Source organism: Myotis nattereri (genome assembly GCF_964212035.1).
Source record: "Myotis nattereri genome assembly, chromosome: 1".
Classification (NCBI taxonomy): domain Eukaryota; kingdom Metazoa; phylum Chordata; class Mammalia; order Chiroptera; family Vespertilionidae; genus Myotis; species Myotis nattereri.
In genome coordinates, this window is record NC_138075.1 from 94,300,054 (window position 1) to 94,318,651 (window position 18,598).

General features: G+C 41.5%; 1 protein-coding gene across 3 annotated transcripts in view; it reads right to left on the reverse strand.

The window, feature by feature from the left end:
- CAMK1D (calcium/calmodulin dependent protein kinase ID) overlaps positions 1–18,598 on the reverse strand; it is a 385,556-nt gene that overhangs the window by 102,173 nt on the left and 264,785 nt on the right. For all 3 annotated transcript variants that reach the window (XM_081087393.1, XM_081087395.1, XM_081087394.1), the window contains exon 3: positions 18,388–18,462. In XM_081087393.1, coding sequence (XP_080943519.1) covers positions 18,388–18,462 — 75 coding nt within the window. The remainder of the gene's footprint in view (positions 1–18,387; positions 18,463–18,598) is intronic.

The following is an 18,598-nucleotide window of genomic DNA, read 5'->3' on the forward strand; positions in this document are numbered from 1 at the left end:
GATATTTAACTCAGAAATATACACTTAAAAAGACTTTCTATGGGAGATGTGTAAAATGAATGCCATAAAACATTTAAAGGAATTGCCCAAACAATGCTTACCATCTGATGATCTCCATGTCCTACACCACCCACAAAGTTTCACAGCGCCTGCTGTACTCCCAGTTTTCATATTACAAATTGTCAATAATCCAGAATATGCACTTCACCTGAGTTTCAATACTTGATGACTCATTCTTGGAGAAACCTCTCTTCTTTTGAGTGTCATCACTTTAGATTTAGAAAATAAAAGACTCTTAAAGATGTGACATCTGGGAGGACTGGAGATAGTAAACAATGTCTCAACTCAACACGCCAATGGCCGGATACAGGGTCTCAGGACAGACAGCACCATCTCCACACTGTCATTTGTCTTGTCAAGTTCACTCAATGATTCATACAAAACTGAAGTAACAATATAATTGCTATAATAAACTCATATTTATATTCCAACAATGGTGGGGGATTGCTGACTGTAACCAGCTACCTTTATATGAAATACTGATAATAGCAAGGGATTATACATAAATAATGCTCTTATTTTTTTGTCTTGCCTAGTGATGCTACTTCTTTTTTGTTGTTGGTAATCTTCACCCAAGGATACTTTTTCCATTGATTTTTTCAGAGAGAATGGAAGGGATGTGGAAAGACAGAGAGAGAGAAACATGGAGGAGAGAGAGACATGTCGATTGGTTGCCTCCCGCACACTCCCCTGACTGGGGCTGGGGATCGAACCTGCAACCAAGGTATGTGCCCTTGAACGGAACTGAACCTGCGACCCTTCAGTCTGAGGGCTTATGCTCCAACCACTGAACAAACCACCTAGGGCTGCTGCTACTTCTTAAAATCATATTTAAAAGCCTGAAAAAGAGGGTGAAGACAGCACAGCTGTGCACATACCTGCAGAAAAGTAACCTAATACCACTAATGGGAGGGGCAGTTGAATCACTTCTCCATCACACACACACACACACACACACACACACACACACACACACACACTTCAAAAGAGCTAGGAAATAATTCAGAGAATAATACTGGTCTATTATTGGCTCCCAAGAAGAGTGACTCAAACTCTGGATGATTCATCTATGAAATTTATACCTTTGAATAAATATGAGAGTTTACTCTGTGACAGCATTTCACTTCTTTATTGAATCAAACTATCTTCAAATGTATCTGGGCACATCTGAAAGGCTGTGTGACAAGGCAGTTAGGTGTGGATTATTTCCAAGTTCGCACTATGGCAGTGCCTTTCCTTCCAGTGTTATCACCTGCCTTAAGTCACCAGGGGACAGTACTCGCACAACCCTGAGTTTGGTGGCTTCCACACAGGCTGGCCTGAGCTATATGCCACTGCGGCCTGTTAAAGGGCAACTGCAGCCACCACATCTCTCACCTGCCTTATTGTGTTACCACATTTGTGTTACAATTATGGAGAGATGGAGGCCCTGGTGCTGACTAAAATTGCGTATTAAGCAGCTATTTGACACATGATAGATTTATCCAAAAAATAATACTAAACTTCAGGAACATTACAGAGTCATTTGACAACTACTTATCTTCTTAATGATGACCAGCTATTGCTTGTAAGGAACACAAAACAATCAGAACTCTTTTGGAAACAGCTCTGACCTCCTATGTAATCTCGGGGAAGCCATTTACTTTCTGAGCTTCCGTTTCTCTGTCTGTAAGGTAGGAATCATGTCACTGTAGCATCCCCATTAGCCCTAGTTTCTGGCACCATGACCTAAAAGGAACAATGATGCCGCTCTGGCAGGGATCTAAACTAATGCGGCTCAGTGGCCTTCAATCACCGTGGTGCACACTATGTGAAACCCCGAGGAAGCACCCAAATCGGGCAGTATGTCACTCTCATGCGCCCCCGGTGCCGCTCATGTTCTTCGCGCATCCTCCTCCACCCCATGGACGGCCTGGCCTCACATCTAGTTCTGCTGTTCCCCAGCTCCCTGCTGTAAGCAAGCCATGTGCCTTTGTACTTCTTTAGCTGTGAAACCCAGATCATAATAATAGAAACTGCCTTGTAATGGTGACTTGGACATGAAAGTGCTCAGGTCCAGCCCACAGAGTGCTCGGTAAAAATGAGCGATGGTTCCATCTGTTCAATTTGCATGTATTGAGTCTCTTCTCAGCATGAGGCTCAGCTGGATTCTACCTCCAAGTAACTCCACAGAGCATCGAAAACAGATTTCCACACCATGTACTGTATTTGCCTACAGCCTAAATGGAGAGAATAAGGCTTCTAGACCTTGGAGGAGTGGTACTAACAATGGTTTAGCTTGAACATAGGGACTATTTGACAGAAATATTGCCAACAACCTTCTCTCCTCAATGTTGACATCAACTCTGCTATCATTGCACTACCTGGCATGAAGAACAGCATCCCACACCGTCTTCAGCTGTGTGCCAGGGACAGCTAGCTGTCTGTGAACAATTCATGCTCCCCTTTTATGGACAGAGCTGCTGTTGGGAGGCAGCTGCCCGGCCAGGGAACACATTTCCAGCCCTCCACCCCCATGTCTAAGAGGGAGCCACACAAATGAGTTGTAGCTAAGGAATGTGGAAGAGGATTACACTGCTTCTAGGGTCCTCATCAAACCCTCCTGCCTGATTCTCCGCTCGCTTTCTCTCCCTTTTGCTGGCTGCATATCTATGCACACGGAATACAGCAGAGTCTCTGCCTGCATGGGAGTCTGAATGACGACTGGAGGAGAACCTTGGCCCCCAGCCAGGCTCCCAACGGGCTTATATATGAATGAGAAATACGCCTCTATCGCGTGAAGCCCTAAGTCTGGGATCTATCTGCTCTAGCACCTAGATCTCCATATTTCATTTCTAGGAGCAGGTGAGTACCGCTCCCTGTGTTTGGAGAAAAATAACAGCAAACCCTGGCAAATTACCTGAAGGCCATGGGAAGATGGAGATTCAATAAACATATTGCAGTGAAAAGAACAGGGTGGCTTGGAATAGAGATGTCCCTCAGGAAGCCACACTACTTTAAACAAAGTTGAACTGAGAGATGAGGCAATTTAGCCCGCTAGAGAGAACTGGCATATGCCGCTGTTCTCCTCAGCCCCACCCAGCTCCTATTGGAGAAAGTCTGAATTCTGTTCAGAGGGGTACTTAAAACACAGAAATGATGATAATTAACTGCAATTAATTTATTAATTAAAATCTTTGCAATCTTTGTGAAGGCTTTTTGCCTGAGGATCCTTTTTTTGCAAATTCCTCTAGGTTATAATTCCAGTAAATAAACCACTGGAAGGGGAAATTCACTGGACACTAAAAAATAAGCTATAGGCAACTAAAAGTGGAAATGTCAACTATTCTAAAGCAGTATGTTTTCAATCAACACCCAAGAGGAAGGGGGAAAATGATACTTAATTCAATATAATTTACAGTAAAACACAGGTTACTTTAGGGGCAATGTAAGGTAAAGCCCAAAGAAGGAATAATACACAGATTCACTCAGAACTGAGAGGAAATGATGGAATTAGATTTGAGTTAAATAGTCTTAAAATCTCTCAAAATGATTCTACTTTTTATGTGTGTGAGATCTAGCACTAGAACCAGAAGGAGCCTGTGGGATTCTTTGGGCACCACATAACGCTTCTCCACCTTTAACTCCAGGCGTGCTGCTCCGCTGCTCAGTGCAAGAGTCGGCTCAACCTCAGCAGTGCCCAACGGTGGTTTTAAAAATTAAGGTCAAGGGAAAGACCCTTGACACAGGTGCACCTTCTGCCTTTCCACTGAGCCTCTGGCCCCAGTCTGGATTTTGGGCAGAAAAAAATGCATGTGTTAGATAAGCTTCCTTCAGGCACAAATAACAGTGCTGCTGGCCATGAGTCCAATGTTAATGAGCCAACAATATATATTAGATAAGGTGCCTTTAAACAGAAACACACATAAATGAAGAGATGAACTGAGGGTTGATGGGAAAGTTGTGCCCAGGGGCTCGCAGGCGGCTAGCCCTGTTTCCCCAGGAGCAGTGGCTCAGTATGTGTTCATTCAATGTTCCTGGGGAACATCACACCGCTTTTGCACACACCTAAGAATTCAAGGAGCATCTATTATATACTAGACATCATGTTAAACCTCCTCACAAACACGTTTCTGCATGGTAGGTGCACTTAAAACTGAATCAAGCTTGGCAATAGAGTAGTACTTACAAAGTCACTACCTTGAGAACACTGCTGTCACATGCATTTTCTCCTAAGGCAACCGGCCTTCCTGTGCTTAGGAACTCTACCAGCACTTCAACACTATGCTTGGGGGTGTCTGAAACAGCTAAAGCACCAACAATAGGCACTAACCAGACAGCAAAAAGGACACCATTTATAGTATGAGAACTGAAATAAGAAGGCAGAGTGTCACCTGGTCACCTCGGCCAACCTCATTGAATTGGGACTCACATTTTCAGTAAATAGTAGCCAGGCCAAGGCCACAGACGCTCTCCTGTCAGACAGACAATTCTAGCTAAGTAAACTGCATGGACCTCCTGAGAGCTGGTTTTGGAAATGACCAGAGCCATTTCCTGTGGACTGCTTGCAAAGCCACTGACCTCTCACACCACTTGGTTCCCGAAAGGAACACAGCCACTGCCTCTGCACTGACCCTCCAGCCAGGCCTGGCTAAAATCCAGACCCCAGACTGGAGCCAGAGGCTCCGTAACGTCAGTGGGAACGCAGGAAGTGCGCCTGTGTCAAGGGTCTCTCCCTTGACCTTGATTTTTAAAACTGCTGTTGCATTCTCAATAAACTTAGCAGCACTGCTGAAGTTGAGCCCAGACTTCTATTCTTAAGCTTCACTGCTCTGCACTTAACAACAGAGCAGCATGCCAGGAGGTTAAAAGTAGAGAAACATTTTTTTTTGGTCCCTAGAGAATCCCAAATTCTAGTTCTGGTTCTTAGACATATGAAAGATAAAAACATTTCCATAGATTTTAGGACTATTTAACCCAGACTTGATTCTATCATTTCCTCTCAATTCTGGGTGAATCTATGTATTATTCCTATACCCTATTTGGGATAGTAATTTATGTTGCACCTAAAGTAGCCTGTGTTTTACTGTAAATTATATTGAATTCACTATAATTTTTTCCCTTTCTTAGTTCAATGAAGAGTAACAGTGTGACAGAAAACAAACTGATTATCTGGGAACTCTTATCCACTTTGAAATGGTCCAGGCAGATAAATATCCCAGAATATTAACCCCATCTGTCAAGATGGAACCGTTTCTAACCCTGAACTTAAAACTGACACAGCTTTATAAACGACTTCCTTTAAGGTTCTATTTTCCTATGAAAGCAAGAATTTAAAATTTATTACTAGAACTACTTGTTCTACTGAGGAGAGCATGCTTATGTTTTCAAATACATTGAAGAACATCAAGAATTAAAAGCAGAATTTAGTCAGTCAATGATAGTTTTTAGAGAATGACATTTTCATCTCTTAAGACAATTATTGTTGAATATGAATATGAATATATGACTTAAGTAGATGGGCATTTCTTCAGGCATTCAGACTCCTGGGATAATTTTAAAGCAACTTTCAAGCTTTTCACCCCAGGACAATTATTGAAAAAATGTGAGATGAACCATCTTGCTATTTTTTAAAAATTTTTATTGATTTTTAGAGAGAGAAGAAGGGAGAGAGATAGAGAGATGGAAACATCGATGAAAGAGAAACATCAACCATAGGCTGCCTCCCGCACGCCTTCTACTGGGGATCGAGCCTACAACTCGGGCATGTACCCTGACCAGGAATCAAACCTCAAACTCCTGGTTCCTGGGTCGATGCTTAACCACTGAGCAACACCGGCCAGGCCATCCTGTTATTTTTTAATCAACTATACTGTTACATGGATTATTCCACAGAACCATTACATTTTAGAGTTGGGCAGGACTTCAGTGCTTCAATGAGGCAGGATGGGGAGAGGACGTAATTAAAGTGTCAAAACTAAGAAAAAAAAGTGCCCATCAAGCGGTCTGTAACCATTGGCATGTTAAGACTCTCCACAGTAACTAAAGCAGTGGGCCCTTTGATCTAATGCAGGGGTGGGCAAACTTTTTGACTCGAGGGCCACAGTGGGTTCTTAAACTGGACCGGAGGGCCGGAACAAAAGCATGGATGGAGTGTTTGTGTGAACTAATATAAATTCAAAGTAAACACCATTACATAAAAGGGTACGGTCTTTTTTTTTTTTTTTTTAGTTTTATTCATTTCAAAGGGGCCGGATCCGGCCCGTGGGCCGTAGTTTGCCCACGGCTGATCTAATGTAAAATATTACCTTTAACCTAAAACAATTAACAATGTCATTGTAACAGTGCAGTGGTCACAGGGCTGTGGAGGAGAGGGGAGGAAGCTGGGAATGGACAGGATGAAGTGAAAGGAACCAGGCTTGTGAGGGGCAGGCCCTGAGGGCAGGGGCTGGGGTATCAAAACAATGGCTCCCCAAAGGTGTCCATGTCCTCATCTTCACAACCTGTGAGTCTGTGAAGCGTACGAGGCCAAAGAGACTTTGTGGACGTGGTTAAATCAAGAAGCTGGAGATAGAAAGGTAGCCTAGATTATCCAGGTAGGACCAAGGTGATCACAAGGGTCCTTAAAAGAGCCAGAGAAGATGATACAATGACAGAAGGGAGAGGGGGAGGATGTTACTATGCTGGTGACGTGGGTGGAGGAAGCGCCTAGGAATCAAGGACCACAGGCAGTCTCGGGAGCTGGAAAAGGCAGGGAAACCGATTCTTCCTGAGAAGCTCCAGGAGGAACACAGCCTGCTGACACCTTCCTTTAGCCCAGGAGCCCCACGCTGGACTTCTGACCTCCAGAACTGTAAGAGAATACCTTTGTATTGTTTTAGGCCACCAATTTGGTGGTCATTGATTAGAGCAGCAAGAGGAAACTGATACAGAAGCCAATGGTCTGAGTGTCAGTGTCTAAGGGAGTGAGTGAGTCAGTAAGATGAGGCAGGATCTGGCTGTTGGTACCTAAGGAATCCAGGCTGGGACAGTCAGGAAACCCACACAGTTGGAAACGGAATTGTAGCTAGTGATTGGGGTAGAGTTATAGCTGAATCTCCAGGAAGAGAGGTCTGGCAAAGGCAAATTAGTTTGGGCCAGGACCCTAGCCCAACAGGAATGTCACCAATGGAAACCCAGGCAGCTTCCCTCCCGCAGGGCCTGGGCAACAGACTGAGCATCCCACAGGGCGGCTGAGGGACAGCCAGGCAGTGCGCTTCTCCCTGCCTTCTGCTGTGACCCTGAGGGAAAAGAGCTCTTTCTGCAGCGGGAGGGGGTGAGCCTAGGGCCGCCAGCCAGAAAACCTGCCTAAAAACCAAAACCCAAGAGGACACAGAACTAAAAGATGGAAACAGACAGGGACTGGCTGAGTCCTGAAGAACATACAGTCATGACAAAACTTCTTCCTTTCTTTTCCAAATAGGAAACATTAGCCCTCTGGCATTCTGAAGAAGGCAGATAAATCTGGGGGGATGGGGACAGGGAGAGTAAAGTCTGGAATACACTAGCTTCATCTTTCGTTCAGTCAGCCCAACACTTTAAAAACTCTTAAATATATTAAAAGTTAAATATCACATGGTGATTGTATACAAATATAGAGAAATATACAAAAAAGAAAATAAACCACTTATTATCCCACTATCATAAGCTAACTCATGTTGATGCTTTAACTTATATACTTTCAAAATTTGGAGTGTAGATCTATTTCCTAAATAAATTTTTTCTTTTAAAAGAATTTTAGATTTCCATAAAAATTGCAAAGATTTCCAGCAAACTCCCATATATCCCACACCCAGGTTCCCCTACTATTAACATCTTATATTAATATGGTATATCTGTCATAATTAATAAACCAATATTGTTACATTTGTAAGTAAAGCCCATGCTTCACTGAGATTTCCTTTATTTTTTTTTTAACCGAATATCCTTTTTCCATTCCAGGATTGAGCTTAGGTTAGCATATTACATTTAGTGGCCATGTCTCCTCAGGCTCCTCTTGGCTGTGGCAGGTTCTCTGACACTCCCTATTTGAGATGACCTTGACAGCTTTGAGGACAGGTCAGTTATTTTATAGAAAGTCCCTCAATTGTGATTTCTCTGATCTTTTTCTCTTGATTAGACTGTGGTTATGGGCTTTAGGAAGGAAGACCACAGAGGTAAAGTTTATTATTATTTTTAGTAGTAGTAGTAGTAGTAGTAGTAGTAGTAGTATCGCATAATATTAGCATGGCTTGTCACTTTTGATGTTGACATTGATCATCTGGCTGAGGCAGTATCTGTCAGCTTTCCCCACTATAAAGCTTCTTTTTTTCTCTCCATACTACTCTTCAGAAGAAAGTCAACATGTGCAGCCCATACATTTAAGACTCCCCAATGTTTTGATAGCTTGCACACATTCCATTTTGTCACTGAGTGACATTACATTGTATGGATGTACCACAGTCTGTTTACCCATTTGCTCATTGAAGAACATCTTTCTTGTTGCTTGAGTTTTTGGCAATTATGAATTAAGCTGCTATAAACATTCACTCACAGGTTTCTGTGTGGACATAATGTTTTCAATTCCATTTGGTAAAGACTTAAGGAACATGATTGCTGGATCATGCAGTAAGACTATGTTTAGTTTATAAGAAGCCACCAAACTGTCTTCCAAAATGTACTATTTTACATTCCTATCAGCAATGAATGAGAGTTCTTGTTACTCCACATCCTTGCCAGCAATTGTTAGTTTTTTGGATTTCAGGCTTCTAATAGGTGTTGTTTTAAGGGAGATCTATTTTGTATATTGTAAAAATACATCCTATGGCTTAAAAATGCAAACAGTATAAAGGGAACAAAATGTAGAAAGTCAGTTTTCCTCCATCCCCCATTCTACTACCTGTAATTAACCAAAGATGTTTCTTATGCATCTGTTCTATAATTTTGCTGTGTCCATTCTCAAAATGATTATGAAATTTAAAACATACATAATATGCCCTCTTTCTTCTAAAAAGGGCATACTTGTGTGTGTATGAATAATAAATGGATATTTAAATAAATATTACATATGAATAATAAGCTTGGATGATTTTCCATATCAGCACATATCAATATGTGTAGTGAAGTATTATATTAATGCACTATAATTGATGTAACCAGTCTCTCCTATTAATAGTTTGTTTCTGTTTTTGTGTGTTTTTTTCTATCACAAATAAAGAGTCAATAAACCTATTTGTTGGATAAATGTCTATATTTAGAGATACTGGGTCAAAGAGTATTTGCATTTAAAATGCTGAGAGATATAGTCAGATTATCCTCCAAAATGATTATACAATTGTTCAATCCCTCTAGTACAGCGGTTCTCAACCTATGGGTCGTGACCCCTTTGGCGGTCAAACGACCCTTTCACAGGGGTCGCCTAAGACCATCCTGTATATCAGATACTTACATTATGATTCATAACAGTAGCAACATTACAGTTATGAAGTAGCAACGAAAATAGTTTTATGGTTGGGCCACAACATGAGGAACTGTATTTAAAGGGCCAGAAGGTTGAGAACCACTGCTCTAGTAGCTCAAAGAATAGGATATAAATGTTGGTTTGGTTATAGAAGGCCTCCTCCTCCTCCTCTTCTTCATTTTATTCACAGAGTAGATTCCTACATGTATTCCATATGAAAATATAGAAAAAATTGAGCCCTATGCCAGATATCCAACATCTTTTATCCAAAGTCTTTGCATCTCCATATATAAGTGCTCATTCCTATTTGTTCACCTTCACTGCTTTGAATACTATGCTATTTCATGTGTCAGTCTAATTCCTGGAAGGCCCTACATACCTTGGCCCTTATTCTGTTTCAAGTATCATTTGAAAGACAATCTTCAAGAATTTGGGGAAAGGAAGCAAAACTTTCCAGACACCCTATTTGTTATTCCAGAGATCAGTGGTTCAGCCATACACGTCTGATCACTTGCATCAGGAAACAGTGGTGTTTTCCTAGCTCCCATCAAGTCTGCAGTTATGTGACGTGTGTGGTCACTGCAAACTTGCGTGAAGCCAACAGGGCCACATGGAGACCAAAGGGGACCAGCCAGGCTCAGTGCACAGGACCCGCACTCGGATGACAGGCTGACACCACTGTCAAGGCCAGGTCATAAAACAAGATGAATATCTGTTGGCACCCATGATCTCTGCACACTACACACTCTGTACGTTAATGTCCTGTTTACTGTGTATAAACCTGCAATGAAACTGTGAACCCCAAATCAGAATGAACCATAAAAATAAACTGACCACATGTAAGCCTTATTTTGTTTTCTATTTAATAATAAACTGAATATAAAGATGTTTTAAGTTGTAAAAAGTAGGTTCAGTTCAAACCAATTCCTAATAGCTACACTCTTGTGAGAAAACCACTGCCTGCATGCTTTTTGAAAAGTTTTCTGTTTAAATGCATTTTAAACTTTGGATGAGGGTGACAGAGACCAAAGCCACTTTATGAAGCAGGTTGTCAAACTGCCAAAAGAAGAAACATGTTATGAAAGAGTATACTTTGTTTAATGAGATACCCAACCAATTAATAGAGATTTAAACCAATAAAGCTTCATTAAAAAGGTGAGGGGTGGGTAGAAGAAGACAATTCAGTAAGTTATTAAAGCTGGTTTCTGGGGGAAACCTTCTAAGTGAAAAAATATAGCTACCCTATAGCATGGTCATAATCTCTCTCCCTTCAGTTTAATCCAAGTGGTGTGAAGCAGGAAGGCAATGGCGTGGAAAGCCAATTTCCCTCTTCTAAAGCGTCTTAGGGGCTGCTGGGAAGGGAACTTCATGCTTCCTTTCTCAGAAGCATAAACAGCCTTCTAAAAAAATCTGAGACTATAACTCATACAGAGACATCTGAGGACAAGCTAAAGTGTTTCAGGAATTAAGAGGAATTCTGGGCCGTTGAAGGGTGTACACCACCTCGCTGACTTGTGGATCTAAAGGATGCAGGCTGAGTTTTCTACCCAAACATGGCAGGGGAAAACTTCCAATATTAAAGTGAAAGTGTACTATTAAGGCAGCAAACTACTGAGCTGCTTGTAATTCTTTAAATCTTTCTCTTCATTATTTGTCTTCTTTGAGAAGTTAAACAGAGGTTAGTAATAGGTGATTGGTTTCTATTTATTCTTATTTAAGTAAACAGTTTTGTTAAAGATGAAAGCAGACTTGTGTTGCCTCTATGATTCAGACATTTATATCAAATAGAGTTCTGTCAATCAACTCACACAGGTGTAACCACAAGCCACTCTCACCTGGAAGCAGGAGAATGTCATGTCTGAAAGGAATGAAACAGCCCCTGAGGGCTACTCTGGGAAATGAGAGGACATATTCACACTGGTATTTCCTAATAATACAAAACAAAATTAGATCGTGAAGATAGACTTTCTGAGCAGAGCCTGAATTTAAATGATATTTCATGCGCCTTAATTTCCTGCTGTTTCTTATCATGTCCATAAGCAGGGGTTATTTGTTTTTAACTAATTTTAACAGTTCGTTCAGAGACCTGCACATCGGGGTCATTAACCAATTGTATTTATGGCCATGCTCAAAGTCTGTCAATCACACAAATGGAAACAAACTGTCCCCAGGCTTACAAGCCGAGATGTTCCTGAGATGTTGTGAGGGAAGAACATGGGGATAATTGGTAGAGAAGCACAGTTTGTTACAGCCACATAGTTCTTCAACAGGAAAGCCAAGCTTTCCTGCCACTGCAGCCCTGAGGAGCTGTTAACATCAATGTTCCCCTCTTTTTATTTATCCCAGAATTGAGAGAAGTGGTCTGTATTTCAGTCAAGGGATCTCTTGCTTACCCTGGCAACTGTTGCTTCCTGCTCTAGATGATGCCTCTGCGTCTTCTTTGTACAGTCCTATGCCTTTGGTTTAGTTCATGACTTTATCATGAGAAATTTTGCTATGATTTAGCCACCATTCATGATTCTCCCTCAACCATTTCACATTACAACAAAATTAGAGGAAGCTCATAAATTCACAAAGACTCCACAATCATACACTAAAGTCATAATGAACGTTAAACATCTCTAATCTACTCCAAATGTAAAACCCAATAGGAAGAGATAAAAACTCCTGGCCCACAATTTTGAGGCACAACACAGGAGATATTGTGTGAAAAGGCTCTTTATCAAAACATACCATGTGATATTCTTTTCTGAGCATAGGATCAATAAATCAAAGAGAACAGCTGATCTTGAGTCAACATAAATTGCTCAGTGAGATCATTAAAGGCTCAGTACGAAGGCTGATATTAAAATTGAATCTGTGCTGAAAATGCACCACATCAGACCTTTTCCAATTTAGAACCTGATGTTACCTATCAGTGTAACTGCCTCCCTTTCTCAATCACATCTTCACAGACAAAGATTCAGGCTCTGGTTGCGGCAGAAAATACAATTGTTTGTTATGCTAACAAGTGTTGCTCACTGCTGTGATAATTTGGTTGGTGGGAGCAAAATAATTACCATTCGAGACTGGCAGTGAAAGATCCAGTCTGCTGAAGAAACCCAAGGTTCTTAAAGATCTGGTGAGTATTACAAGTCCATGAGGCTGCGAATAGGTACAAACAGAGCCTCTTAAACCTTTTATAATATGCTAAAAAAGGAGGAAATTCTAACAGTACAAAGAGATAGATAGCAAAAAAAGAAGTTTTCTTCCTACTCTAAACACCCAATCTTTTCTCCAAGAATCAACCCCTAGCAGTTTTCTAAATATTCTTCCAGTGCTTCCTTCATAGAAAAGCATATATGCACCTACATAACTTGTTTAAAAACAGAAATAATAGGACACACTACACAATATTATGCACCGTGCTTATTCATTCACAGCATGTCTTCCCAACCATGCCATATCAGCACATACAAAGCAGCTTCACTCAGGGGATATTTCCATGTATGTAGATGGACTATTGATGGAATTTTCAATGTATAAACTATGCTAACTTCTAAACAGCAACTGGGCATCTAGAACCTTAGAAACACACTTGCTCTGGAACTACTGCTGTTGCAACTTGCAGTTGCCACTTCCCGGGTGTCACTGTTGCCACCGTTACTCTGATGCACTAAAGCACGTTTCTTTCTTGGCACAGTGACTGCATCAGCTCCCTGGGCCATCGCAGACACAGAAGGAACAAAACAAGATGCATCTGAAGGGCAGAAGCAGGCAAGGCAGAGTCCCACCAGTCCTCACACACCATCTCCTACAAAGCTCTCCTCAAGAGTCTAACATTCCTGTCCTTAGCCAATCCTCAGTCTTCAGGGTGAGAGTCCATCCATCTCTGCACACTCTCCAGCCCTAACTATTTCACGACTTTGTTTCCGACACTCAAAAATGTCATTCCCTCTCTTTCTATAAAGCCCAGGATGGTTGAGAACAGGGAGAAGGTGGAGACAGTGAGTCACTGCTGGGACCTGCAGTTACCTCTCCCAACAGAAATGTGCATAATTCAGTGGCTGGAGAACTATTCCTGGGAACAGACGATCAACAACCCAGGCTTTTGTGAGGGGCCTGGGTCAGCTCACTATCAGTTAAGCAAGTGGCATGTCTTGGGAAGGCAGACATTTGAGCAAAGTTAATACTGGAGTTATTTCTGATTTCAGGTGGCTCCTCCAAATGTGAGAGGGACAACCCCTCAGCACTGAGTCTTTGTAAAAGATGCCAAAACTCAGGCGTGCCTGGGGTTTTTACATAGTTCTAACACATCCCTACACTAAAGGGCAGGGTCCTCGGACAGTGGAGTTAGTCCTAGAACAGTGGAGTGTTTTAATATAAAATGTGGATGACAAGGTTTAACTCTTTAGGAGCGCTTGAAAGCCATCATTCAGTTACAGACCTGGCTGGAATCTCAGGAGGCAGCCACTTCGCTCCCATTTCTATCTGGATATTATAAATTAACCACCCTAGATAAATGTTTGCTCCATTTATGTAGGAAAGGGTAACTTATTCAGGGTTAACTATATTTTCAGAGATTGGAGAGCTTGACATCAAAAAGAGATAATGAAGAATTAAAAAGGACAATGATTGGAAAAAGTTTCGCCCAACTCCCAACTTCTCAATATATACTTAGTTTTTCCTTTTCATTCTAAGGATCACCAACAGGGATATATATATATATAATATATATTTACACAAGCTGACAGATCACATTGTTTTTACATACTGTGGCTACAGAAACTTATTAAATATATACTGTGATTTTTAAAGTAAGCAGTCATTTAAAATTATTTTAGAAAAATCCCATTTGCATGATTTTTAGCACTTAGACCAGGGGTGGGCAAACCTTTTGACTCGAGGGCCACAATGGGTTCTTAAACTGGACCGGAGGGCCGGAACAAAAGCATGGATGGAGTGTTGGTGTGAACTAATATAAATTCAAAGTAAACATCATTACATAAAAGGGTACGGTCTTTTATTAGTTTTATTCATTTCAAACGGGCCGGATTCGGCCCACGGGCCGTAGTTTGCCCACGGCTGATTTAGACACATGAATCAATAATCTCCTATTATACTCAGGAAAGTCTTTTAAAAATTCAGCTACTTCCTTAGAGGACCTTTTCCAAGGGTTTGTTACCTAAAACAGCTGGTCTTTTCTTCCAAAGAACTTGCATATTCCTGAGTTGTGGGCTTGATCCCCAGTGTGGGGTGTGCAGGAGGCAGCCAATCAATGATTCTCTCTCATCATTGTTGTTTCTATCTCTTCTCTCCCTCTCCCTTTCTCTCTGAAATCAATAAAAATATATTTTTTAAAAAGTATCCTATATAATAAGAGAGGAATGTGCTAATTAGCTGTTATGCCCTGAGGCATAACGACCAAGCACTTCACGACCAGATCATGGATCAGCAGGAGGATGGGCCAGCAAGGTACAAGTGGGCTGTGGAGAGCTACAGGAGGGGCCCGGGAAGCAAGCTATCGGGGGGGGGGGGGGGGGAGGGTCAGGAGGAGTGGGGTGGGCAGCAGGCGGAGAGCTACAGGAGGGCAGCAGCGACCTACTGGCGCACGAATTTGTGTGCAGGGCTGCTAGTCCTATCTAATAAAATTGACTGAATGGTGGAACGACTGGTCGTGGATAACATAGACTGACCACCAGGAGGCAGATGTTCAATGCAGGAGCTACCCCCTGGTGGTCAGTGCACTCCCACAGGGGGAGCGCCACTCAGCCAGAAGCCGGGCTCATGGCAGGCAAGCGCAGTGGCAGTGGTGGAAGCCTCTCCCGCCTCCACAAGCAAACTATAGAATGAAAGCAAATATTCATATTACATATATCCACAAAGAACAGAATATATAAAGAACACTTCCAACACATAATATGATGGCGAACAATCCAATAAAAACTGAGTAAGGGATTTGAATGGAAGATATAGTAGTGGCCCATGAGGACATAAAAAGATGACTGACATCATGAATCATCAGGGAAATGCAAATTCAAACCAGTATGAGATAGCATTGCACTCCCATTAAAATGGCTACAATTGAAAAAAAAAACTGGAAACGTCAAGTGTTGGAAAGAATGTAAAGAATTTGAACTCACACTGCAGGGGAAAATGTAAAATGGTAAAACCACTCTGGACAACTGCCTGGCAGTTTATTAGAAAGTTCAGAATAACGCCTCCTCTGTAGCCCACTCATTCTACCACTAGGTCTTCACCCAAACATACACCCACAGCAAGGCTTGGACATGAATGCTCATAGCAACTTTATTCATAATAGCGCCCAAACTGGAAACAACCCAAACGCCTACCAACAGGTAAGTGAATAAAATGAGAACTTCCCAGAACAAGGGAATCCTGCTCAGTAATAAGAAGGAAGAAACGACCGATCCACATTACTACATGGATGAATGAATGCCAATAACCATGATGAGTAACATAAACCAGACACAAACATGTACCTGCTATGTAATCCCACGTATACACTATTTTAGAAAATGCAAAAGACTCTCTACTGAGTGAAAGTGGACCACTGGTTGGCTGGGATCAGAGGCGAGGGAGGGACAACTTGAAATGACCACAAGGAATCTCTGGGAAATTTCCTGTTCTTGATCATGGTGGTGGCTTCCTGGGCACGATTCTCTCACATTCATCACTGAATTTTTCAGTTAAATGGGTGCAGTTAATTGTATGCAAATTATAACTCAATAAAGCTGATTTTTTAATAAAGTAATGAGAACCAATGAAAAAGAATTCATACGAGTTAAGTATATAATTAGCATATCCAGTGTTTATGTGAATAGTGCGTTTAAAATGTTGAACAGTGCAGGTAGTTTTTTCCTTAGGTACTTCAAACACTGCCCCTAGATATGGATTTTGTGATTAATTTGCCTGACAAACCTCACCCAGTGCCCCCGAGGGTTCATTCCAGTCCCACTCCTCTCTGCATGAGAACAAACTCTGAATGAGTGTGGTCTATATTAAGGATAATTGTAAAAAAGTGGAAAGCCTGATAGAAAAGCTCGGTGAGGGATGGACAGCTGTGCTGACAGTGCGACATTCAAACTTTGTTCTAAGGTTCATTCTGTTCCAAACTCTCATATGCTATCAAGCCAACCGATCTTTACATAAACTTCTGCTGGTAAGAATACAGATGGTCCACAACCTACAATAGTTCAACTTACAACTTTATCTGCAGAGACATACTGATGAAATGATATGGATTTCTCTCATTCAATACTCACCACAGCCACTAATGTAAATATGACTGTTATCCCCATTTTTTCCACTTAAGGAAACTGATATTCAGAGAAGTACAGTTATTTGCCCAAATTCACCTAGCTAGTAAGAGGCAGGACTGAGATTTATATATTTGGAGTACTTTTTAACTGGTTTAAGTGAAAGTTCCAACAGAGAACTAAAGTATTAAATCTTTTTTTTCTGCATCACTAATAAAAAAGCACATATTTAAATACACTACTGACATTTTGTGCGGCTTTTTCTTGTCACTAGAATGTCATATTCTTCCTACTGGGAAGTCAATATTTGGTGGGAAATTGATTCATCTGCTTCTTTAAGAGCAGATTCTGCAAAATAAAGTCACATGAGCTTCTAGGGAATGTCCCCATATTGGGGAGCTACCAGCTTCTAGGAAGAACCAGAAATGTGGCAAACGGTAAAACCAACAGGACAGCAAAGGACTAGGAAAGACTGCATTTAGGCAGCTGGGAGTTGGCATGAAACCCGCAGTCAAAACCGCAACACTGCCAGGCTCATAGCTGACAATCATTCACAAATCTGTAAAACTGCTGGTCACCACCACCATCTCTAGTTAAGGTGTTGTTTAAACATTCATAAGGAAAAAATGAGAATAGATAAAAATAAATTGTTAGGTAGACTAACCCTCAAGTCTCCTAAATAGCTTTGGTAATTGAAAGTCTGAAAATCATAAATATAATAAGTACATATTCTGACCTTCAACAAAAGTCCTTTCCAGTCACTCAGCTCAATAATACTAGTATGGTGTTTCAGAATTTACTTTCTTGGGTCATGGTTAAAGTATAACACTCTTACACAGTTTCCATCACTTAATTCTAATAAATCTAGTCCTGGACTACTCCTAGGAATTATATCACTTAGAGTGAAGCCTTTGTGTGAGGGGGAGGCTAATTGCACCTTATATTTTAAAAAAATACATGTCTGAGTACAGTTGCTACCTGATATTTAGCTTTCTCCTTTCCTCCCTCGTCTGGAAATCTCTGGTGTTACTAGAATGCAGAAAGAATACACCGGGGGGATGGTGGCAAGTCCAACTCCAGTTATACTTTCTTATTCTGGCATGAACTCCCATTCAGTCACATGTGTGCTTATTTGGCAGCAGAGGAGCAGAGGGAAGGGACACAGCACACAGCTGCCATCTGCGGCTCCCTCTCCCGGCTGCCCTAGCAATGAGGACAAGGGTGGGAGTTCCTCCTAGAGACAAGAGCGGAGTGTACGTCACAGTGGGCCCACAGAAGTGTTTTTCAGGAAGCAACATTTGGAGCTTGCACATTAAAAAGCAAAGCAGTCATTGTAGGCGCACTCTGCAATGATAGCATCAAGCCACATTGTGGAAACTTCCGATTATCAGTCCAGTCCAGCAGTCACAGCTGAGATCAAGCGAGGCTGCAGCCTCCTGTGCTCGGCCAACTGTCTCCAGTTGGGTACAGACATCTCCAGTGTCCCACAGCCCTAATCACTCCCTACTGTCTTACCCGGCCCACTACATCAGGTAATTTTACCAGCTGGTCCCTTAAGCATTTGAATTTGCAACCCCTGGTCCACACTCACCAATTTAAAAAGGTACTTACAGTTGCATGACCAAGTACAAGTGATTTGGGCTTTCATAAATGTCTTCCAGGGCAACAATATTTTCATGCTTAATCCTGAAAGAACAATGAAACACACACAGAGAATAATAAGTATGAGACATGAAAACTTTTAAAAACAGATGTCATTATAGCGTAAAGTTCTAAACGTTAACAAGAAGAACAGGGTCAAAATGGAGTCACTTGTGCTAAG